Genomic DNA, 26,052 nt, shown 5'->3' with positions numbered 1-26,052 from the left:
GTGTTTTTCTGTGGGATTTTGTGGGTAGTTGTTCCTTGTTTAGTGTTTGTAGCACCTGACGGGACTGTTTCGTGTTGTTCTTTTTGTATACGTATTTAGTTGTTTTCCTTCTTCAAAATAAAATGAGTATACATATTCCCGCTGCATTTTGGTCAAATCCTTACGACACCCGTGACAGAACTACCCACCAACAAAGGACCAAGCAGCAGGGTAAGGAGCACGATGAAGATGGATGGACATGGACGGAGATGAGGATGAGCATATCCAGGGCTATGAAGGAGTTAAGGGAGCCTGAGAGGCAGCCCCCCCCCCCCAAAAAATGGGAGGGGGGCACAAGGGTAGTTTGGCTAGGCCAGGGTTGAGCCCTAAGCCAACTCCCCGTGCTTACCGGAGGCAGCGTGGTACTGGTCAGGCACCGTGCTATGGGGTGATGCGCACGGCGTCGAGGCCGAGCATCCACAGGCCGGTGTGCTCGATGCCGGCGTCCCGCATTTGCCGGGGGGAAGCAGGCACCCAGCCAGTACGGGTGGTGCCAGTCCTGTGCTCGAGACCGCCAGTGCGCCTCCACGGCTCAGTGTATCGTGTTCCCGCTCCCCGCACTAGCCCTGAGTTGCGTGTCTCCAGTCTGGCGCCTCCAAAGCCAGCACCACGCACCAGGCCTCCAGTGCGTCAGCCCAGTCTAGTACGTCCTGTTCCTGCTCCTCGCACTAGCCTTGGGGTACATGTCTCCAGTCTGGTACCTCCACTACCAGCCCCACGCACCAGGCCTCCAGTGCGTCAGCCCAGTCCAGCTCGTCCTGCTCCTGCTCCTCGCACTAGCCCTGTGGTGCGTGTCCCTAGTCTGGCGCTTCCTAAGCCAGCCCCACGCATCAGGCCTTCAGTGCGCAGTCCCCCTCCAGAGCTTCCGGCAACAGTGCCTCGTCCAGAGTGTCCGGCAACAGTGCCTCGTCCAGAGTGTCCGGCGACAGTGCCCCGTCCAGAGTGTCCGGCGACAGTGCCTCGTCCAGAGTGTCCGGCGACGGTGCCTCGTCCAGAGTGTCCGGCGACAGTGCCCCGTCCAGAGTGTCCGGCGACAGTGCCCCGTCCAGAGTGTCCGGCGACAGTGCCCCGTCCAGAGTGTCCGGCGACAGTGCCCCGTCCAGAGTGTCCGGCGACAGTGCCCCGTCCAGAGTGTCCGGCGACAGTGCCCCGTCCAGAGTGTCCGGCGACAGTGCCCCGTCCAGAGTGTCCGGCGACAGTGCCCCGTCCAGAGCTGCATCAATGTGTGCACCTGACGGGACTGTTTCGTGTTGTTCTTTTTGTATACGTATTTAGTTGTTTTCCTTCTTCAAAATAAAAAGAAGATGAGTATACATATTCCCGCTGCATTTTGGTCAAATCCTTACGACACCCGTGGCAATAATAGTGAAGAATGAAGACATCAAAACTATGAAATAACACATATGAAATCATGTAGTAACCAAAAAAGTGTTAAAAAAATCAAAATATATTTTCTATTTGAGATTCTTCAAAGTAGCCACCATTTTCCTTCATGACAGCTTTGCACACTCTTGACATTCTCTCAACCAGCTTCATGAGGTAGTCACCTGAAATGCAATTCAATTAACAGGTGTGGAATTTCTTTCCTTCTTAAAGCGTTTGAGCCAATCAGTTGTGTTGTGACAAGGTAGGGTTGGTATACAGAAGATAGCCCTATTTGGTAAAAGACCAAGTCCATATTATGACAGTCCATCATTACTTTAAGACATGAAGGTCAGTCAACCCGGAACATTTCAAGAATTTTTAACGTTTCTTCAAGTGCAGTTGCGAAAACCATCAAGCGCAATGATGAAACTGACTCTCATGAGGACCGCCACAGGAAAGGAAGACCCAGAGTAACCTCTGCTGCAGAGGATAAGTTCATTAGAGTTACCAGCCTCAGAAATTGCAGCCCAAATGAATGCTTCACAGAGTTCAAGTAACAGACACATCTCAACATCAACTGTTCAGAGGAGATTGCGTGAATCAGGCCTTCATGGTCGAATTGCTGCAAAGAAACCACTACTAAAGGACACCAGTAATAAGAAGAGACTTGCTTGGGCCAAGAAACTTGAGCAATGGTCATTAGACCAGTGGAAATCTGTCCTTTGGTCTAATAAGTCCAAATTGGAGATTTCTGGTTCCAACCACCGTGTCTTTGTGAGACGCATAGCAGGTGAACGGATAATCTACGCATGTGTGGTTCCCACCATGAAGCATGGAGCAGGAGGTGTGATGGTGTGGGGGTGCTTTGCTGGTGACACTGTCTGTGATTTATTTAGAATTCAAGGCACACTTAACCAGCATGGCTACCAGAGCATTCTGCAGCAATACGCATCTAGTTTGCGCTTAATGGGATCTTTTGTTGTTCAACAGGACAATGACCCAACACACCTCCAGGCTCTGTAAGGGCTATTTTACCAAGAAGGAGAGTGATAGAGTGCTGCAGCAGTAGACCTGGCCTCCACAGTAACCCGACCTCAACCCAGTAGAGATAGTTTTGGATGAGTTGGACCGCAGAGTGAAGGAAAAGCATCCAACAAGTGCTCAGCATATGTGCGAACTCATTCAAGACTGTTGGAAAAGCATTCCAGGTGAAGCTGGTTGAGAGAATGCCAATTGTGTGCAAAGCTGTCATCAAGGCAAAGGTGGCTACTTTGAAGATTCTAAAGTATAATATATATTTTGATTTGTTTAACACTTTTTTGGTTACTACATGATTCCATATGTGCTATTTCATCATTTTGAGGTCTTCATTATTATTCTACAATGTAGAAAATAGTAAAAAAATAAAAAAATAAAAACATTGAATGAGTAGGTGTGTCCAAACTTTTTCATGTTAAGTTCTAAATGGCCTTTGTTGTTTGAGCCCTTAATGCTGACTGGCTGAAAGCCGTGGTATATCAGACCTTATACCAGGGGTATGACAAAACATTTATTTTTACCGTTCTAATTACATTGGCTAACCAGTTTATAATAGAAATGTGGCACTTCAGGTGGTTGTGGTGTATGGCCAGTATACCACGGCTAAGGGCTATTCTTCTTAGACATGTACATTAGATATGTCTTTATTTCATTCTCAATACATTTCCAAAAACAGGTTTTCACTTTGTCATTATGGGTTTATTGTGTGTAGATAAAAAAAATATTCAATCCATTTTGAATTCAGGCTGTAACCCTACAAAATGTGGAAAAAATTATCTTAATCCTATCTGTTGTCGCAGAGAATCTTCCAGCACACCAGCGGCTTAAAGTTAGTGCATTCATCTTAAAATAGTTAGGTGGGACAACTACATCACAGGCATAGTAGGTACACTTTTCCTCAATAAAGTAGCTATCGGCAAAGTCAGAGCTGGGAGGGGGGTCCAACTGCAATTGTGTTGGGGGGGGGGGGTCAGTTGAGGTGAGGAGGGGTATTATTTAAGATACTCTTTGAAGAGGTAGGGTTTCAGGTGCTTTTTGAAGATGGGCAGGGGCTCTGCTGTCCTAGCTTCAGGGGGAAGATGGTTCCACCATTGGCCAGGACAGAGAAGTGCTTGGACTGGGCTGAGCAGGAGCTGGGAGGGAGGGCCAAGAGACCAGAGGCGCCAGAACAGAGTGCTCAGGTTGGGGTGTATGGTTTAGGCAATTAGGGTTTGAGCAATTTGAACAATTATAATCCACATAATAATTCACATTTCCTGTTGCTGCAGGATTATTTTCCTGCTGAGAAACTGGTCAAATTAAGATAGCAGGCTATATCTGTAACATTTTGAGTGAATATATTTATACCATTTTGAAATGGACATAGAGAATAGGATGGAGGAAGAGGGTATCTGACAGTGAAAAAAGAACACTTTTTTTGTACTGTTGATAATGTTAGACTGGAACTTCACCAACCACTAATGCTGGACACAGTGACGGCTGTCGGAGTACACAAGAGTGATGAGGAACCACACTATGTGAACCTCAGGAGACAAATATATATATATATTGAAATCTTTATATAACTAGGCAAGTGAGTTAAGAACAAATTCTTATTTTTGATGATTCAGGGATTTGATCTTGCAATCTTCCAGTTGCTAGTCCAACGCTCTAACCACTAAGCTACCTGCCACCCCAAGCGGTATAAATATAAACCGTCCACATGAGTCTATGGTCAAATAAGAGTGATTATTCCTGTTTCAAAGGTGGAACCCTCCGCTACGCTCACCAGCTAGATGCTGGTTGCTGTGGATTTCTGTGAAAAGCTCTCAGAATAATGGCAGAATGGCACATCCCACTTGTGATGTCAGAGCTGCGAGACTAGCTGTTGATGTAGAGAGGAAGGGGGAGCCTATAGCCTGTTGCTCATGATCATCAAATAGCCTGCTAGTACTCTATAAGCCTTGTGCCTGTGCGCAGAGAGAGCAGAGTTGGTGTTCGATGCAGAAGCGACAGCAACAGTTAGGACTTCAGGTTTTCTTGTATTTCTGATCACTTTGTACGAACTAAAACTCACAGCTGTGGGAAGAACTGACACGCAACCACAGTGAGTATTTCATCATATTTGTTCTTATTTACCTCATCTCAGAGGATGTTAATACACATACTGTACTGTATATCAATCCCTTTTGACAGCTCATGTAACAGTAAATGCATGGCGGTATCAACTAAGTGCTATCAGTATTCACCAAGACTTCAGTAAGTGTGTATTTGTTGATGCTGACCCCCCTATCAACATTTTAGGGGCTGTAGTTTGTTGTAATTTTCAGTGTAACACATGATAAACCATTGAGTGATGTAATATCAGAATTGCTAATGTACTAATCACGCCCACAGTTGCCATGATTATGATCATGTTTATCTAACGAGCATGTTTTTATGTTCAGCAACAGTTAGTTGGAAAAATGTGTCAACCGTGCATCACGTTCAGATGACAGAATTATTACGTTTTTAATAATGATACTCTTGCACACATTGATATTTTCACATGTACAGTAGCTACGTATGTACTGCAAGTTTACATTTCCCCTCAGGTTTTGAATTAAATATGAATGATATACTATTCTTCCAGGGCCATAAACATTTTAGCTACTGTCCACTCTGATTGTATCCAATGGTTCCATCTGTTCATTCTAATGGTATCACTCCATCTCCATGTCTCTGACAGATGACTATGATTAGCATACCGTAGATCAGTACATGGTAATAGAGTGGCCGATATATTACATATGGTACATGGTAAATCACTTTAAAAATAGATATATATATTTGCCAGATGTTGTTGAAATTCCGTAGCTGTAGCATCTGAACAACATACAGAAAATATAGTATATGTTCTATTCAAAATGGCCAAAAAGACAGAATTTAAGCTTCACAAGACACAATAATTCCAGCGTTATTGGTACCTAGTAATTTCACAGTCTGGCAGACGTATTAAACATTACAGAGTAAATACTATTGATTGACAGATGGGTCACTCAACATAATATATGTTTCTGGAGTCAAAAACTGCATAACAATGTTTTATCATACTCCTTGCCCACAGTTCCCCATATTTGGTTGTAAGTGTAGAGACCCGCTACACTAATGTATTCAGAGCTTGGAGACACAAGTTAGACAGACATTGATAGCTATATCAGTCTGACAAACACGAATGTTGAGTCTATGCATAAAGAGGTAAGAGACTTTTGGCTGCTTTAGGCATTTCCACACTCTACATACAATCTGCTCTACACTGTAAACCCCTACACAGATATTCTATATTTAGTTGCAACCGGCAAAACATGAAGGAAGCAATGCTCAAAACCCTGATTACATCTCTGAAAGCCACTACAGGAAATTGATTAATGGCAAATTATGAGCAATACCAGACCTAAGAAGGGAAGCAATATGAGCTGCGTTAATTTACTAGCGCTACTGTTGTTAGATCACATATGTAAGAGGGTCATTAATCAATTGTGATACTACCAATAATCTCAAATGTAAACGTGCACAGAATGCACGTTCTTTCTTTAGACCCCTTTATGATGTATGTTGTGTAATCTATAGATCTATTTCACCCACTCTGCAAGGTCATTCCGATTTTAATGAGATGAACTAATGACTTTCTTGTATTTACATCTATAGCAGTCATGCTCCCCCATTCCCCTCAGACTGGGCCAGTGCCAGAGTAATTGTAATCTGCTTATTCCCAGATGTCTTTAGAAGTGGAGGACCTGAGCGACATGTCCTTATATGTCATTAGATCAGACTGCAGGGTCGCCATTTTAACGGCATTAATTAACTTACATTCTCAATGCACCTGAGGAAAATAGTCTACAGATCCCTTTCTGCTCTCTGGTCAGGGCTAACTGTCAACACAAATTAGGTTGGGATAGGTGGTGTGTGATTGGAGAGCAAAACACTTCACTCTTCCCCCATTTTCACATAACTTGAGTTGAGTGCCTTAAAACGTTGGCTAGTTCCAGCATTAAATATTCAATAGCAATTGATGTACAGTACAAATCTCCCACCTAGAATGATTTAGATATTTTGGGTCTGAGTAATTTAGGCAAACCAACACTGGCTGAACAGTAAGCAGACAGAAGCTTGCATAAAACACGATGTGCATTTAAACAGCATTAGACGTTTACAATCTCCTTTTCTACGTTGACATGTTACAGTACAAATCCTTGCTGACAGCAGATTATAATTTACAGAGGAACCTACTGTCCATCTTTTTGAGTCACTACCCATTCTATCAAATCTATCCTATTGGTTACCAGTACCACTGGTGAAAGTACCCGCCTTCACTCAACTCCACACAAAACAACTTTGTCCCCTGTTGTAATTTCCTAGAGCCCAGATCTGTTAATCCATTCCATCAACTAAAGTACTTTCTCCTCTCTGTTCAGGCTGGCACAAATCTAATAATGGTTTCCAGAAAGACTGGATGTTGTTTTTTCTCATTTTTCGTCCAAAACGATCCATCTCTCATCCCTCCATCTCTCTTTTATCTGTCGTTCAATGTCCTCCCTGCCAGACCATCCCAATGAGGCCTGTAGTGGGGTCTGGTTTGGTCTAGTAGCCACTCAGAGCAATCCCTTCAAACACTCTGTCCCTGCAGTGACAGGACAGACAGGACAGGAAGTTCTCCTCATGAACATCAGACATCAGACTGTCTGCCTGTGCACATCCCTACTGGGACTCTTTTATCAGTGAAGAGCAGGATTAGGGTCAATTGAACATTAATTAAACGTGCATACCCTGTGCCGACCGAGACAGGTATGGACAGTACTATAACAGGATACTAATGTGTGGTAATGTAATGCACACAGTCTCACAGCTGAGATCTTGCATAATCATTACGCAATCTAAAGTTGTGTTCTGTTCCATCTGTGAGTTTACTTTCCAACTCAGAGAGTGTGATATCAAACAAAGAGATCACAGAAAACGTGGATGGACAAGAAAGAAACCATATGCATAAGAACCAAACCCACGAGAACAAGATAAGAACACTTACCTCATATAGCTAGATAGAAACTAAGTTTTGCTTTACAAATGTCATTTTACGGGCATAATTAATCTAAATTATGACGATTGAGAGGTACTCTCTACAATTTACAAGAACATCTAAGTTCCTTGGGCAGAAAGACACAGTATATTGTGCGCAGAATTCCCCAAGTGTTGTCCATTAGCCAATTATGTTTCCAGTTCTGTAGCCTAATGATCAATTAAATATGACAGGGAAAACTACTCTCTATTCCAAACCAGTGCCGTAGAGAGTCAAGACACTTCAGAAAGAAGAATATGGATGTTACGTTAAGGTGGAGGGTGGAGGGTGGAAGGTGTAGGGTTGAGGGTGAGCGTTTGGGTGCTACCCTAATTATTGTCAGTCACGGTGTTGTGGCGTTGAGGGGATGAGGAGGAGTGATGAGGCATAATATGGAGCAGCCAGGCAGAAAAGGAGGAATTGGCAGTGTCTTCTCAGCTTCTGTCTGGGTAGTCCTGAGGGCACGGAGAAGGACAAGGACGGGACACTAAGATTAATGGAGAAAATGGTCAAAGTTCGATAATTCCCATTAGCGGCCTGACATTTGCTGAGAGTGGAAAGAATCTACCGAAGTAAAGACAACTCCAACTGCAAGAAAGGACATCTCCATAGGTTGGCGTCGAAAGGTTCCCCACTACACACATAAATTAGAAAGATGGCATAAAGGATTTTCTTTTAAAGTAAGAGCGACAGGAAAGAAAAAGATGCTTTTCATTATCATTTCATAATCCAAGTATGCAAATCTGAAGTACAGTATGTAAAATATACGATATACTGTATGAAACCAACCGTTGGTTATATGAAAGATATGAAGTATTAAAGTATGGTGTGGATTAAAGTAAATCACATTTGGATATTGTGGACCACGGTGAGGGCTAGCAAGGCAATTACATCCCTTGAGATATTTCTTGTTCCAATGTAGTCAGTATTTATTAAATCCACCCACTTACATCAGAAAAGGGCCTTTTTTTTATTCCGCAATTCCTGCCGGAGTTTCTGTTAGCATAGGTCTTACAATGTAAGGTTTGCTCCAGGCATTGAATCTTGCCTGCATAAAAAACAGATTTGAAAACAGAGAGGGAGAGAGAGAGCAAGAGAGACAGAGACAGAGACAGAGTATTGGCTCAGTATTTCTGTGGTCAGAAGTCCATTTCAACACTACCCACTTCGAGTTCATTATTAAGTTATATGGGTTTCTATAGGAAAACAATGTTGTTCAGATGGTCATTATGTGGTCTGAATGGTCATTAGAAGAGAATGTAAGACTCCAGGTCAGGCTGTATACTGTTGTCATCTTGAATAGCCTACTTGCACCACACATTTGAGATCAGGGTCAAAAACAAATGGTTTTAGGTCTACAGTATGTAGACACTGTTACGGGTTGATGGGAAGGATAGTCCTCCCATGAGAGGAGAGCACACAAGCCATTAGAAAAACAGGGACCCAGTCCTCCAGACAGACTTCTTTTGATCCATTTTGGCAAAGTAAGACACGTCTGTAGTAGAAGGTGAAAAATAGTTACCAATCTACTCACACCACATAGACAGGATTATTAAATAATGACAGAGAATACAAAAGGAATAAAAAATAACGGACCGTATTACTAATGAAATATACAGTACCACTCAAAAGTTTGAACACACCTTTGAACACACCTTTTCTACATTGTAGAATAATAGTGAAGACATCAAAACTATGAAATAACACATATGGAACCATGTAGTAACCAACATTAAACAAAGTGTTAAACAAATCAAAATATATTTTAGATTCGTCAAAGTAGCCACCCTTTGCCTTGATGACAGCTTTGCACACTCTCTGCATTCTCTCAACCAGCTTCACCTGGAATGTTTTTCCAAAAGTCTTGAAGGAGTTCCCACATATGCTGAGCACTTGTTGGCTGTTTTTCCTTCACTCTGCAGTCCAACCCAACCCAAACCATCTCAAATTTGTTGAGGTTGGGTAATTATGGAGGCCAGGTCATCTGATGCAGAATTCCATCACTCTCCTTCTTGGTCAAATAGCCCTTACACAGCCTGGAGGTGTGTTGGGTTATTGTCCTGTTGAAAAACAAATGAAATTCCCGCCAAATGCAAACCAGATGGAATGGCATATTGCTGCAGAATGCTGTGGTAGCCATGCTGGTTAAGTGTGCCTTGAATTCTAAATAAATCACTGGCAGTGTCACCAGTAAAGCACCCCACACCATCACACCTCCTCCATGCTTCACAGTGGGAACCACACATGCAGAGATCATCCGTTCACATACTCTGCATCTCACAAAGACATGGCGGTTGGAACCAGAAATCTCAAATTTGGACTCATCAGACCAAAGGACAGATTTCCACCGGTCTAATATCCATTGCTCAAGTTTCTTGGCCCAAGTAAGTCTCTTCTTATTATTGGTGTCCTTTAGTAGTGGTTTCTTTGCAGCAATTCGACCATGAAGGCCTGATTCACACAGTCTCCTCTGAACAGTTGATGTTGAGATGTGTCTGTTACTTGAACTCTGTGAATTATTTATTTGGGCTGCAATTTCTGAGGCTGGTAACTCTAGTTAACTTATCCTCTGCAGCAGAGGTAACTCTGGGTCTTCCTTTCCTGTAGCGATCCTCATGAGAGCCAGTTTCATCATAGCACTTGATGGTTTTTGCGACTGCACTTGAAGAAACGTTCAAAATTCTTGAAATTTTACGCATTGACTGACCTTCATGTCTTAAAGTAATGATGGACTGTCATTTCTCTTTGCTTATTTGAGCTGTTCTTGCCATAATATGGACTTGGTCTTTTGCCAAATAGGGCTATCTTCTGTATACCAAACCTACCTTGACACAACACAACTGATTGTCTCAAAAGCAATATGAAGGAAAGAAATTCCACAAATTAACTTTTAACAAGGCACACCTGTTAATTGTAATGCATTTCAGGTGACTACTTCATGAAACTGGTTGAGAGAATTTACATTTACATTTTTTTACATTTTTAGTCATTTAGCAGACGCCCTTATCCAGAGCGACTTACAGTAGTGAATGCATACATTTCATTTCATACATTATTTTTTTTTTCTGTGCTGGCCCCCTGTGGGAATCGAACCCACAACCCTGGTGTTGCAAACACCATGCTCTACCAACTGAGCTACAGGGAAGGCTGTGCCAAGAGTGTGCAAGAGAATGCCAAGAGTGTGCAAAGCTGTCATCAAGGCAAAGGCTGGCTACTTTGAAGAATCTCAAATATAATCTCAAATGATTTGTTTAACACTTTTTTGGTTACCACATGATTCCATATGTGTTATTTCATAGTTTTGATGTCTTCACTATTATTTGACAATGTAGAAAATAGTAAAAAATTAAGAAAAACCCTGGAATGAGTAGGTGTGTCCAAAGTTTTGACTGGTACTGTATATGATTTGCATATTCAAATTCAACCTGAGTTTTGAATTTCACAGACCTTGATTCTGTATTGAATTGTAAATATAAGAGATTAGCAAAATGTGGACATTGGATCTAAACTTAACATATAAGTGTATAGATCAAAAAGGACTCAATAAGATGAATTTAGGCATTGTATCAAGTATAATGTATTTGTTTTTACACAGACTTATCTGAAACCAAAGCATATTTTACTCATGACCAAACCAATGGCTTCTAAAAGCTAACATAAACTTCAATGTTGATTTAAAGTGTGCCAGAATTGAGAAAATATCACCAAATAAGGATCACCTCTGATCAACTTTATATTTGGCCCATTACCATGCCGTGAACGACACGACGCCAGGATCTCAGTTATAGCCTTTCTCAGACACTTGAAGTGAGTTGCTCACTACATTTCCAAAGCAGTTTGAGTCAGATTCTCAAGGCGCTGTAGGAAATCTGTTGTATTTGTGTTACATTTCGAAGCCACAGACAACTCTAAAATTTTGGTAATAGCCTTTCTCAGACCCTTGAAATGTCCTGTATAATCTGGTAGTGCTTTTCAAAGACAGTTTGTGTCAGTTTCTCGAAGCACAGTTGGAGACGCATGAGCTCTGCAGATAGAAAGAATCACAGCCCAGGCCAGTGACTCACAAGCAATCTGGAGAGAACATGCCCTTTGGCAAAGCTGCGATAGATAGCACGGCATAGCACCGGCACGGAGAGGCCCATCGACAGAGGGCCAGACCTTAGGCGATCTGGTGGAGAGAGAAACATTTCTCTGGCTCCGTGTTGTTTCATCTCTTCCTCAGAGATTTCTGGGAGATACAGCTCTCCCTCAAGGAGGTGTTTTAAAGGCACAGTAGAGTTCTAAAACACAACTACTTCACGGGTGCTCCTGTGACTGGAAACAGGCCAAAGGACCACCTGTTACTACTGGCCCCAGAGAGAAAACAAACGGTGCCAGAGCGATTGAAGGGTTTTATCTATCTGGTCTTTGCCATCCATGTCTTTGGGCGAAGAAGGGGAGAGGAATTTCATTGATTTGAGAATTTTATCTTTGGAGCATGAAGAAGACATAATTGTTCTGCAATTTAGAGTGGAACGTTCTTTTTACTGTCTTTAGGCAAAGAAGTGGAAAGGATTTGAATAATGTCTCACAATAATGTTTCTTACAGATCGGTATCTATCAGTATAATATCCTTGGAGCATCAATAAATGAGCAAATTTAATGGCCATTTCATTTTACTGGATATTTAGGATTTTATAAGCAGATAGGACACCGTTTGTTGAAACTAAAATGGTCTATTTGTCACACTACTGGTGATATGTTTTGAGTACTCCATCAAGATACAGAATGCTGCTGAGAATAACTGCAGTGTCATTGGCCATCACAAAAGTGGCCTGTATAGTTTGTTCAAGTGGTTGAGCAGATTCAAGCTGCTGTCCATCGTGACCGAAATGTTTCTCCTCACCCCATCTCGTACATATCCACATATACACTTTCCATTTCCATTTGAGTCATCTATCAGACCCTCTTATCCAGAGCGATTAATCAACAACCCCATCCTTGCTGAACTCCACTGGCTTCCAGGCTCTATACGATTGACTTAAAATAATCCTCCTAGTGTTTTAAAGCCTTGATTGCATTGAGACCCACCTACATCAGTGACCTCAATTCTATCAATAAGCCACCTCGCACTCTCAGCAACTCCCTACTGCTTCAATTCCCCAAGACACGTCTCCGTACTATGGGGACCGAGCCTTCAGCTCCCTAATCATCTGAGAGCTGCTCCATCAATCAGAACTTTTAAAACAGCCTTAAAACACATTTCTACAGACTGTCATTCCTATAGTCCTCATCTGGAAAGTCCTTTTAGTACATATTATTGCTACTTCCTGCCTTGATTCAAAATGTAGAATGTTTATTGTCAGGAAGAGTGGGGTGTGCCCAACTACACAAGCGGCAATGAGTAAACACACAACAAAAGAGTTCAAGTTTCAGACGCTTTTACTTTAGCTTTTAGTTTTACAGCTTTTACTTGCTAAGCTTTTTAGTGTCTCTGGAGTTTTAGTCCACAAGGTTGACGAGTAGGCACGCTCTGGCTGTCTTCCTAACTGCTTCACTTGAGTGAGGTCCAGCCTGCACTCTTGTGCCAGTCAGTTGATTAGGGAATGCCTTGCAGGTGTGCTGATTAGTAATCCTACACAGGTGTGTTGGGTGAGCAGAGCTGTGGCGCTGTCTTCGGGTGGCCTGGGGCCGAAGGCAGTGCAGCTTTCCACAGGCTGAACTGAGTGCCGCTGTCCACTATGCTGCAGCCAATGCCGCTGCCCACGGTGCTGAAGTGAGCACACCTGTCTCCTGTGCTGAGGTGGCTGGCTCTGTTCATGGTGCTGAACTGGGCATCCTTCAGCCACATCTATGCCCATGTCTCTCACGGTGCCACATGTACTATATATTGTATTTTATTATCATTATTTATAGTTTTGCCTATGTAGAGCTTTGAGATAACACTGTAATGAAAAGCACTATACATATTAAATGCATTATCATTAGTATTATTAAGATACTTTCCCCCTTCTATTTAAGATGGGGCCCTCTGTTCTTTAGAAACAACCAGTGGCAAACCAAACACAGATTGCTCCCATAGGAAACCAAGCAGGCTAAATGAGAGGAATAGGTGAATGTCAATGTACTACATCATCTTTGGCTTCGCTTGGGGTGGTTCACTCTAATGTGACAGGTGGGAAACAGAGAGAAGTAATCATTGGCCTGAGGCACTGACAGTGTAAACGCCTAATAACCATCTACTGACCGTGACGCACTCCGATACATTTTTAGACGTTTTGTCATAGGGTTTTTTTATTTACAGCTAAAATGTGTGTTGTATTGTGGGATTGATAGTCATTTCACACACAGCAAGATGGTAATTGGAGTGTTACAAAAGGCTATTCTTCATAGTTGCAGAGAGTGAGGCTGTATAACTAAGAAGTGATTGTATTGTAAAAAGTGTTAAGTATCACATGCAATCAATACATCCCTAAATGCTATAGCTACCATATAGTCTGAAAAAAATCAAAGCAGCACTGGAAAAACTACACTGCAACTGTTACGCAATGGATAGCAGATGTTTTCTGACAGAAAATGGTTGGCTATGTTTATATCAATTCATCTAGATGAGTAAACGTGTTCAAATATGTGTACATTGTATCTTTATGTAACAGGGACCAACGGTGTGGGTTTAGTGTTGCATCATTAGACGATAATGATCAGTCTATTGTGACTGAACCGTGTACTGGGGTTGTGGTTGCCTCTGCTTAGCTGCCTTAAAGGTATAGGGGTCAGCCATATGATGTACAAGCAGGGGGACATCAAGAACAACTACATTTGCCCAATGTTGTTGAACCAATGTGGCAGTAATGTTCATATTGGGAAGAGCCAATATTGGCAGATTAGAAATCCATTTTTGTAAGCAGGAAGTCACCCTGCTCTGTATGATGATAGCATATCGCTGAGTCTAGGTCTACCTGCCTATGTGTCTGTATCTGTGTGTGTGTGTGAGTGTGTGTACTGTGTATGCAGTGTCATTATGCAGTGGTCCTGAAATAGAAGTTTGCTATAAGATCTTGATTCCCATGTACTGTACATTTAACTATATCACCTTCGGCTATGAATTAGTCTTGCCAAGTTCTCACCAGTGTTTTCGTTCCAAGTACATTTATCATCTCACCCCAGTGTTAATCATAGTTACATGACTCCTCTACATGATACATGGCTGCCCTACGGCTGTAAAGAACCAACAGCATGTGTGACATCCACTACAATTACATCCACTAGACAACCAGACCCCAGATCATTTCAGGTGTTGTCCATCGAGCATCAACATCACAGTGAAATCATATGTTGTCTATCCATTAGACAGAGCTTTTAAGTGCATTACAGGGGAAATCAATCACAATCAGCAACCGTTTCAAGCATCTAAAATCAACCAATACATGTAACAGGGTTTATTTTGTTGAGGCTTTTGCCTATTAGTGACATACAATGAGAAAAGACAGGGAATCAATGATTTATTAATGTTTTTAGTTTTTCATATGACCTGGCACATGTTGATTCCACATCTGTTATGTGTTAACTGAACGTTATGGTCACATCAAATCAAAGTTTATTTGTCACGTGCGCCAAATACAACAGGTGTAGACCTTACAGTGAAATGCTTACTTACAGGCTCTAACCAATAGTGCAAAAAAGGTATTAGGTGATCAATGGGTAAGTAAAGAAATAAAACAAGAGTAAAAAGACAGGCTATATACAGTAGCGAGGCTATAAAAGTAGCGAGGCTTCATACAGACACCGGTTAGTCAGGCTGATTGAGGTAGTATGTACATGAATGTATAGTTAAAGTGACTATGCATATATGATAAACAGAGAGTAGCAGCAGCGTAAAAGAGGGGTTGGGGGGGTTGGGGGGGGCACACAACGCAAATAGTCCGGGATTACCTGTTCAGTAGTCTTATGGTTTGGGGGTAAAACTGTTGAGAAGCCTTTTTGTCCTAGACTTGGCACTCCGGTACCGCTTGCCATGCGGTAGTAGAGAGAACAGTCTATGACTGGGGTGGCTGGGGTCTTTGACAATTTTTAGGGCCTTCCTCTGACACCGCCTGGTGTAGAGATCCTGGATGGAAGGTAGCTTAGCCCCAGTGATGTACTGGGCCGTACGCACTACACTCTGTAGTGCCTTGCTGTCAGAGGCCGAGCAATTGCCGTACCAGGCAGTGATGCAACCAGTCAGGATGCTCTCGATGTTGCAGCTGTAGAACCTTTTGAGGATCTCAGGACCCATGCCAAATATTTTTAGTTTCCTGAGGGGGAATTGGCTTTGTTGTGCCCTCTTCACGACTGTCCTGATTACATAGTAATCCTTTAAATGGAAAAATATGTTTTCCTATTTAAAAGTCAAAGGATTTAGGCCTACTACCTCTGTGACATGAACAGACCACTTATTTGAATGAACTTATAAGTTAAATTGCAGTATACATAAAGTCAATTAAAAATCCTAACTAGCAACAAAGATGCTTTGCCTCTGTCACAACATCCACAGAAGGGGGCGCCTCTCCTCGGTTGAGCGGCGCTCGGCGGTCGTCGTCGCCGGCCTACTAGCTGCCACCGATCTGTGTTTCAGTGTGTATTAGTTATGTCTGTTTTTGTTTGCACCTGTTTTGTGTTTGTCATTAGTGGGGGGGTTATTTAGTCTGTCTGTGTTTAGCTAGGATTTGTGCGGGATTGTTCGTTGTTACGTGTGGTGTTACGTCTATTATCTAGGCATTAGGGTTGTCGGGCTGTGCCCCGTCGGCTTTTTGCGCGGAGCTTCTTTTATTCATTCTTTCTGACTGTTATGCTCCCAGCTGTATATGAATCTTGCCCGTGGACTTATTAAATTAAGTTTGTTCTCACGGACCTCCGTCTCCTGCGCTTGACTCACTCCTTAAACTGTTCATTCCGCTCGTGACAGAATCCCGCACCAAATATGGAGTCAGCAGGGACAGGAACATTGTCAATGGAGGAACAAGTCTCCCAACATGCCAGCCTCCTCCAGCAACTGGGCACGGCCATGGACCAGGTGCTGACCCGATTGGAGAGCTGGGAGCGAGTCGCTCCATCACCCCCACCAGGACCAATTCATCACCCTGCGCCCCTACCGAATCCAACCGAACCCAGTATAAGCGGGATACGGATAATGGCTCCCAGGGAGTTCGACGGGACGGCCGCTGGGTGCAAGGGGTTTTTGCTCCAGTTGGACCTGTACCTGGCGACCGTTCGGCCCTCTCCCTCCGATGAAGAGAGGGTGAGCGTTCTCGTCTCGTGCCTCACGGGTAGAGCCCTGGAATGGGCCAACGCCGTCTGGGAGGGCCCAGACTCCGCGAAAGACAACTACCCAGAGTTCGCTCGCCGCTTCCGGGCGGTATTCGATCATCCCCCGGAGGGCAAGGCGGCGGGCGAGCGATTATTTAATCTGAGGCAGGAGACGAGGAGCGCTCAGGACTTTGCTCTGGAGTTCCGGACTCTGGCCGCCGGATCGGGGTGGAATGAGCGGGCCCTGATTGACCACTACAGGTGTAGTCTACGTGAGGACGTCCGCCGGGAGCTGGCTTGCCGGGACTATACCACCACGCTGAACCAGTTAATTGATTTATCCATCAGGCTGGACAACCTGCTAGCTGCCCGGGGACGTTCCGATCGGGGCCTATTCATTCCACCTCCCATCCCTCCTGCTCCAATGCCCATGGAGCTTGGAGGGACTGCTGCTAGGAGGACCGGAGGGGGGGGCCTCTCCTGCACCCACTGTGGCCGTAGAGGACACACTGCGGACCGGTGCTGGAGAGGTCCTCCCGGGAACTCAGATGGCAGGCAGAGCACTCCATCGAACCCCCAGGTGAGTCAGCACCAACCTCACTCAGAGCCCCCTGTCGATCACATGTATGTCTCTGTTTTCTTCCCAGAGTTTTCCCCTCACTCCCAGTATAAGGCACTAGTCGATTCAGGCGCAGCTGGGAGTTTCATGGACCAAAGTGTTGCTGATAAGTTAGGGATCCCCCTGGTTAAACTGGACCAACCCTTCCCCGTGCACGCTTTAGATAGTCGACCACTAGGGTCTGGCCAAGTGAGGGAGGTAACAGTGCCGCTGGTCATGGTAACGCAGGGGGGTCATGAGGAACGTATCAGCCTGTTCATTATTGATTCCCCGGCATTTCCGGTGGTGCTGGGACTTCCCTGGCTAGCCTCTCACAATCCTCAGATTTCATGGGGGCAGGGGGCTCTTAAGGGGTGGTCGAGGGAGTGCTCAGGTAGGTGTATAGGAGTTTCCATCGGTGCAACCACGGTGGAGAGTCCAGACCAAGTCTCCACTGTACGCATTCCCTCTGAATATGCCGATTTGGCTATCACCTTCAGTAAAACGAAGGCGACTCAATTACCACCCCATCGACAGGGGGATTGTGTGATAAACCTCCAGGCTGGCGCGGCCCTTCCTAAAAGTCACGTGTATCCTCTGTCGCAGGAGGAGACAGTGGCTATGGAGACATACGTCACTGAATCCTTGAGACAGGGATACATTCGGCCATCTAAATCACCCGTCTCCTCGAGTTTCTTTTTTGTGAAGAAGAAGGGGGGAGGCCTGCGCCCGTGCATTGACTATAGAGGTCTAAATTCTATCACAGTGGGGTTCAGTTACCCACTACCTCTCATTGCTACGGCCGTGGAGTCATTTCACGGGGCGCGCTTTTTCACAAAACTAGATCTCAGGAGCGCGTATAACCTGGTGCGTATCCGAGATGGAGACCGCATTTAGTACCACATCTGGCCATTATGAGTACCTCGTCATGCCGTATGGGTTAAAGAATGCTCCCGCCGTCTTCCAATCCTTTGTGGACGAGGTTCTCAGGGACATGCTCGGGCAGGGGGTGGTGGTGTACATCGATGACATCCTGATCTACTCCGCCACTCGCGCCGCGCATGTGGCTCTGGTGCGTAAAGTGCTTGGGCGGCTGCTGGAGCATGACCTATATGTCAAGGCTGAGAAATGTGAGTTCTTCCAACAAGCCGTTTCTTTTCTGGGATATCGCATTTCCACCACAGGGGTGGTGATGGAAGATGACCGCGTTACGGCTGTGCGTAATTGGCCGACCCCTACCACTGTGAAGGAGGTGCAGCGGTTCTTGGGGTTCGCCAATTATTACCGGAGGTTTATCCGGGGTTTTGGCCAGGTGGCAGCTCCCATTACCTCACTGATGAAGGGGGTCCGGTGCAATTGCGGTGGTCGGCAGAGGCGGACAGAGCCTTCCGTCGTCTGAAGGTTCTGTTTACCAACGCTCCGGTGCTGGCGCATCCGGATCCCTCTTTGCCATTCATAGTGGAGGTGGACGCGTCCGAGGCTGGGGTGGGAGCTGTGCTTTCGCAGCGTTCGGGCGCTCCTCCGAAGCTCCGCCCCTGCGCATTCTTTTCTAAGAAGCTGAGCCCGGCGGAGCGCAACTATGATGTGGGGGACAGGGAGTTGTTAGCCGTGGTCAAGGCTTTGACAGTGTGGAGACATTGGCTTGAGGGGGCACGTCATCCTTTTCTCATCTGGACCGACCACCGTAACCTGGAGTACATCCGGGCAGCGAGGAGACTTAATCCTCGTCAAGCCAGGTGGGCCATGTTCTTTATGAGGTTTCAGTTCACCCTTTCTTACATTCCGGGTTCTCGGAACCGGAAGGCCGACACACTGTCACGTCTCTACGACACCGAGGAGCGGACCATCGATCCCACTCCCATACTCCCGGCTTCCTGTCTGGTGGCACCGGTGGTGTGGGAGGTGGATGCGGACATCGAGCGGGTGGGTCGGTTCGAACCCAATCCACCTCAATGTCCCGCGGGTCGGAAGTTCGTCCCGCTGGGTGTCCGCGATCGCTTGATCCGATGGGCCCACACTTTACCCTCCTCGGGTCACCCTGGGGTGGAACGGACAGTGCGAGGCCTGAGGGGGAAGTACTGGTGGCCCACCTTGGTAGAGGATGTAACACACTATGTCTCTTCCTGTTCGGTGTGCGCCCAGTGCAAGGCTCCTAGGCACCTGCCTCGAGGGAAATTACAGCCCCTCCCCGTTCCACAACGACCTTGGTCTCACCTCTCGGTGGATTTCCTTACGGATCTCCCGCCATCTCAGGGAAATACTACGATCCTGGTTGTTGTGGATCGGTTCTCGAAGTCCTGCCGTCTGCTTCCGTTGCCCGGTCTTCCTACGGCCCTACAGACCGCGGAGGCCCTATTCACCCACGTCTTCCGGCACTACGGGGTGCCCGAGGATATCGTATCTGATTGGGGTCCCCAGTTCACGTCCAGGGTGTGGAGGTCATTTATGGAGAGGCTGGGGGTCTCGGTCAGCCTGACCTCGGGTTTCCACCCCGAGAGTAATGGGCAGGTAGAGAGCATTAACCAGGATGTAGGCAGGTTTCTGCGGTCATATTGCCAGGACCGGCCAGGGGAGTGGGCGCGGTTCGTACCCTGGGCCGAGATGGCCCAGAATTCTCAGCGCCACTCCTCTACTAACCTGTCACCCTTCCAGGTCGTGTTGGGGTATCAGCCGGTCCTGGTGCCATGGCAACAGAGCCAGACAGAGGCTCCTGCGGTGGAGGAATGTGTCTTGCGCTCTAGGGAAACCTGGAATGCGGTCCAGGAGTGTATAAAGAAGGCTGGAGAACGACACAAAGAGAGCGCTGACCGCCACCGCAGTAAAGCCCCCGTGTTTAACCCGGGGGATAGAGTCTGGCTCTCGACCCGGAACCTGCCCCTCCGCCTGCCCTGCCGGAAGCTGGGTCAGAGATTTGTGGGGCCATTCAAAGTCCTGAGGAGAATAAACGAGGTGTGTTATAGGTTACAACTTCCTATATATTACCGTATTAACCCCTCGTTTCATGTGTCTCTCCTCAGGCCGGTGGTAGCTGGTCCGCTGCAGGACGCTGAGGTGCAGGAGGTCCCCCCGCCCCCCCTGGACATCGGAGGGGCCCCGGCGTACACAGTCCGGGCCATCTTGGACTCCCGACGTCGGGTGGGGGGCCTACAGTACCTCGTGGACTGGGAGGGGTACGGTCCGGAGGAGAGGTGCTGGGTACCGGCGAGGGACATTCTGGATCCAGCCATGTTGCGGAATTTCCACAACCTCCGCCTGGATCGCCCAGCGCCTCGCCCTCCGGGTCGTCCTCGAGGCCGGCGTCGGCGCGCTGCGGGACCCGCGCGTCAGGGGAGGGGTACTGTCACAACATCCACAGAAGGGGGCGCCTCTCCTCGGTCGAGCGGCGCTCGGCGGTCGTCGTCGCCGGCCTACTAGCTGCCACCGATCTGTGTTTCAGTGTCTATTAGTTATGTCTGTTTTTGTTTGCACCTGTTTTGTGTTTGTCATTAGTGGGGGGGTTATTTAGTCTGTCTGTGTTTAGCTAGGATTTGTGCGGGATTGTTCGTTGTTACGTGTGGTGTTACGTCTATTATCTAGGCATTAGGGTTGTCGGGCTGTGCCCCGTCGGCTTTTTGCGCGGAGCTTCTTTTATTCATTCTTTCTGACTGTTATGCTCCCAGCTGTATATGAATCTTGCCCGTGGACTTATTAAATTAAGTTTGTTCTCACGGACCTCCGTCTCCTGCGCTTGACTCACTCCTTAAACTGTTCATTCCGCTCGTGACAGCCTCTTCCTCTCTGTTAGCAAGTACATTCCCCCATATGAACAGTACATGTAAAACTAGCTAGCTAGCTACCATTATTACATTAACCAACATTATCTTCGATCTTAATCAAGATATTGTGAATGACTGACTGACATCAAAAATAATTGTGGGTAGTCATTAAACAAATATGCCAAGAATACCAATGCTACTAAAAACAAGGTAGCACAGTTAATAAAGTTACTAAAGAGAAATGTCCACCGAGTTGTGTGGACATAGCCAGCTGCTCGTCCTATCTTCCCAGCTCATTTTTATTTGCTACCAGCCAGAAAAGTCAAAGCAGAGACGGTATTTTGTAGCTAACTACCAAGCTACACTACTAAAGTTATGTCAGTAATTCAGTTAAATGAAAAGATGTAACGTTAGGAAAAAGTCACTCACCAAAAGGGTGAACTTTGGAGTCATCGGTGTGTTTTTCAGACAGTGTGCTTTTACCTCAGAAAAATTATGCAATATCTTTGCTGGGGTTGGGGTGGAGGAGGACTTGGAGTTTGATGTGTATGACATCCTACATTTTAAAACATAATTTCAAGCAAAAGTATTTTTAAATACTTATTGTCTAATATGTTCAGTTGGTGGCTTTAACACTCAATAAAAAGGCCAGGAATCTTTTGACATTCCAAAGAACCATATTTTCAACAACAAGAACTTTCCTCAAAGAACACAAAGATCTTAATCAGGAAAGAGTTCAACCTGGTCCTGGAACCCGCAAGCCAACAAAGAACAATCTACGAATGTTCCTTTGTAGTACATGTAGGCCTACCCAGTGCCTGTACCCTTTGCATATGAGATTATGAAATAATGATACATAGAATTTTGTGTTTGTCCTTTCCTCTCCTTCTAAAGGTAAGCATGTGCCAGAGAGAGGTCGACCACAGGGATGTGACCAGCGATGGAGGTAGAGGGGTTGTTCCTGTATAGGTAAAGATGACGCTGCTGGCAGGTGATGGCTCGGACTACGACTACAGCGCTCTGAGCTGTGCCTCTGATGCCTCCCTCCTCCTCCTCCCTCAACCTCCGCCCCTGTCAGAGCAGGAGGCCCTCAAGGGGGCCTACTACAAACGGGCCCAATTACTTCCCGAGGACTCAGACCACCTCCTCACGAATGCTACCTCGCTCTTCGCTACCCATAAACTCCACGTCATCATCAACGTGGGTGGGCTGCGTTATCAACTACCCTGGACCACCTTGGAGGACTTCCCCCTGTCCCGACTAGGCCAGCTGCGCCTCTGCAGCAGCTTCGACGAGATCATGTGCATCTGCGATGATTACGACATCGCTCGAAACGAGTTCTTCTTCGACCGCTCGCCCTGTGCCTTCCGCATCATCCTGACCTTCCTGCGGGCTGGGAAGCTGCGGTCCCTCAGGGAGATGTGTGCCCTCTCCTTCAGGGAGGAGCTGCACTACTGGGGGGTCCCTGAAGAGAACCTGGAGTGGTGCTGCCGTCGCCGCCTCATCCAGCGGGTGGATGAGTGTGACGAGTTGGAGCGGGCTGCCCAGGAGGACGAGGAGGAGGAGCTGATGATGGACACGGACAGCGGGCACCGTAGGGGTTCCACCGCCCTGGCTACGGAGACCCGGATGGGACATTGTATGAACAAGCTGAGGGACATGGTGGAGAGGCCCCACTCGGGCCTGCCAGGAAAGATCTTTGCCTGTCTGTCGGTGCTGTTTGTCACCATCACGGCTGTGAACCTGTCCATCAGTACCATGCCAGCCATGAGAGAGGAGGAGGAGCAAGTAGGTGGAAATGTTGAGGACCAGGAGGCCTCAGTACAGGGCAACAGGTCATACACTCTGTACACTTCCCAGACACTTGATAACAAAACCTGCACTTTGAAATTGTAAAAAAAACTAAACATTTTGAATATCAGAGCTGTAATGTAAAGCACAAAGAGCATTTGTCAAGTTAAACTTATAATGGATTACATGCATGGGCTATAATTTGCAAAGAAAACACATCTGAAAAATTTGGAAAAGTCTTGTTCGAATGTAATATACATGCTCATTAACGTGGCTGACTTGAATCACTGCAGTAATTCCTCTTTTTTTGGCCTCGGTAGCCAGATAAAAAGAAAATTGGAGTGACACACACACACACACACACACACCACTGCACATCTCTGGTTTCACTGTGCGTTCTAGGAGAGTACTTCCAGGTGGAGCAAAGGCAATTAATTCATTTTTACCCTCAGTTATCTGGTTGTAACCATCATGGAACATATTTTTTAACCGAGAAGGTCATTCATTACCCCAGAGGTGATGGACATTAGATGGTGCTTCAAAGGCTGATACCTGAGCACTGCATTCCAAAATTGCATCCCTGATAGATTCTATTGTTAGACGGTTAGAATCAATTGAAGAGGAGTACTTTGCTATCTAAACACTGTTCTGTCTGAGAAAAAGCTTATTGTACACTCTGTGTAGAAATGATACACTGGTATAAGTCGTTTCCTACTCTGTGGGCGTGTTTCATAATAATACTGCGTGCTTTCTTCTGAAATAGAATCAACTCAAAGGCCACTTTATATCATACCGTATGTGCTTTGAATCAGTTAACAATTGAATATTTACAATTGAAAAACAATTTCTAAAAAACAACCTTCCAAATAATACATAACCTTCGGCTTTGGAGAGCATTATTTTGTGTTAACTAAATTCAGGAGTTTGTTTATGTTTTTGTTTCAGTACATAGATTTTTAAAAATCTTTTATGAGCTGAATAAATAATACTGCATGCTTTCTTCTGAAATAGAATCAACTCAAAGGCCACTTTATATCATTCCGTATGTGCTTTGAATTGGTTACTAATTTAATATCCACAATTGAAAAACAATTTCTAAGAAACAACCTCCCAAATAATACATAACCTTCGGCCTTGGAGAGCATTATTTCGTGTTAACTAAATTCAGGAATTTGTTTATGTTTTTGTTTCAGTACATAGATTTTTAAAATATTTTATGTAGCTGAATAAAGCAACACGTACTTTCACAGCACCTCACTCTGTGCAGAACCGTCTGAGCAGAGAACAGAGAACATAAAAAATATTGGTAACAAGCTGTGAACAGAAAATATTTGGGCTGTAATGAATGGAGTCTGTGTTTAATGCCCTGCCGTCTACAATTTGACATTTGAGGAATAGAATTTGGCATACCTCAATAACGTACCTTAGATTTTAGGCAGCACCATAGCTCCCTCTAGTGTCAAACTACTTTTGCAACAACAAAAAGTCAATGAGTTCAGAACAAAAGCCTATACACCTTGTGGCTTGGTGTACAGAACACTGCTGTATATGCTAGATATTTATATACAGGTGATAACCAGTATCTCGTGTCTCTTAGGGCAAGTGCTCCCAGATGTGCTACAACATCTTCATTGTGGAGACGGTGTGTGTGGGCTGGTTCTCCCTAGAGTTCACCCTGCGCTTCATCCAGGACCGAGACAAACTAGCCTTCCTGAGACGCCCTCTGAACCTCATAGACGTGGTGGCAATCCTGCCCTACTATATCACCCTGGTAGTGGACAGCTACCAGGGGGAGAAGAAACTGGGCTCGGGAAGTAGTTACCTGGATAAGGTGGGTCTTGTGCTCCGGATACTCCGCGCCCTGAGGATCCTATATGTGATGCGGCTGGCCCGCCACTCCTTGGGCCTGCAGACTCTGGGGCTGACAGCGCGGCGCTGCACACGGGAGTTTGGGTTGCTCCTCCTCTTCCTCTGTGTAGCCATTGCCCTCTTCTCCCCGCTGCTCTACCTCATCGAGAATGAGATGGCCGCCACCCACGAGTTCAGCAGTATCCCCGCCACCTACTGGTGGGCTGTCATTACCATGACAACAGTGGGCTACGGGGACATGGTTCCAAGGAGCATCCCGGGTCAGGTGGTGGCGCTAAGCAGTATCCTGAGCGGGATTCTTCTCATGGCATTCCCAGTCACCTCCATCTTTCATACGTTCTCCCGGTCCTACGTGGAACTGAAGCAGGAGCAGCAGAGGCTACTGCAAAGACGGACACACTTCCTGTTACGCAGGAGGATGGGTGGGCTGGGAAGTAACATGTCGCTGAAGAGTGACTACCCCAGCTGTGGCTCCTCTGAGACCAGGGACCGGGATGACTGAAGAGGAGGAGGAGGAGGAGAAGAAGGAGGAGCAGCAGGAGGAGCAGTAGGTGGAGGAGGGAGGACACAAAGCACAGAGAGAATAAAACAAAAGAGGGGTTAGGACTTGTCAACTTCATCTGTGAACAGCGACCCAAATGGCTGTGGATGATGAGAGAAAAAAAATCAAGGACACAAAGCACAGAGACTACAGAGAGAAAATCTGAGAGAGAAACAAATAAGGGTTAAGAGGACCTGGCAATGCTCTGCTAAAAATGTTTTAGTTTCTCTGGACGATATCGTCTCTGTCTGCCATTATGATGTAATATAGGCCAGAAATGTTCCCAGAAACCAGATCTGCACAATAACAGAAAGAAGATTGTAATGAATCGTATTAGATCATTGACATTTTGCTGTATAACAGTACATTATATTCCATAAATGCATAAATAAAAAATAACCTACAGTATAAGCTATATGTAATATGTGATCGATTTCTTATTCATTTTTGTGTCTCAATTGTGAAGAGTCCAGTCCATAACCATATTTCTTAAGAGTTAGATGTATTGGAGGTGTATTGGTGCTCAGCACTGTTAGGGGTTTCATATGCAATTTTATGTATGAAACATTGAAGAAACATGTATATGTCCGTAGTTGTTGTATGCTCCGTATCTTAAAAATGTATTTCTAAATAATGTTGTTGGTTGCTAAATATTTACAACTGAACTGAAGCTGATCTGCCTCATGATTGTTTGGACTTATTTGTAATTTCACTGACTTTG

At 45.5% G+C, this 26,052-nt stretch overlaps 1 protein-coding gene across 1 annotated transcript; it reads left to right on the top strand.

The window, feature by feature from the left end:
- Positions 1 to 4,410: 4,410 nt before the first annotated feature.
- On the top strand, positions 4,411 to 26,001 carry LOC115167937 (potassium voltage-gated channel subfamily G member 1). Its single transcript, XM_029722692.1, has 3 exons — positions 4,411 to 4,528; positions 22,025 to 22,918; positions 24,519 to 26,001. Exons 2-3 carry the CDS (start codon positions 22,106 to 22,108, stop codon positions 25,290 to 25,292), a joined length of 1,587 nt encoding a protein of 528 aa, XP_029578552.1. The 5' UTR covers positions 4,411 to 4,528; positions 22,025 to 22,105; the 3' UTR covers positions 25,293 to 26,001.
- The last annotated feature ends 51 nt before the right edge of the window (positions 26,002 to 26,052 follow it).

This window comes from Salmo trutta, chromosome 30 (genome assembly GCF_901001165.1).
Source record: "Salmo trutta chromosome 30, fSalTru1.1, whole genome shotgun sequence".
NCBI classification, from domain to species: Eukaryota; Metazoa; Chordata; class Actinopteri; order Salmoniformes; family Salmonidae; genus Salmo; species Salmo trutta.
This window is presented reverse-complemented; position numbering and strand designations above follow the sequence as displayed.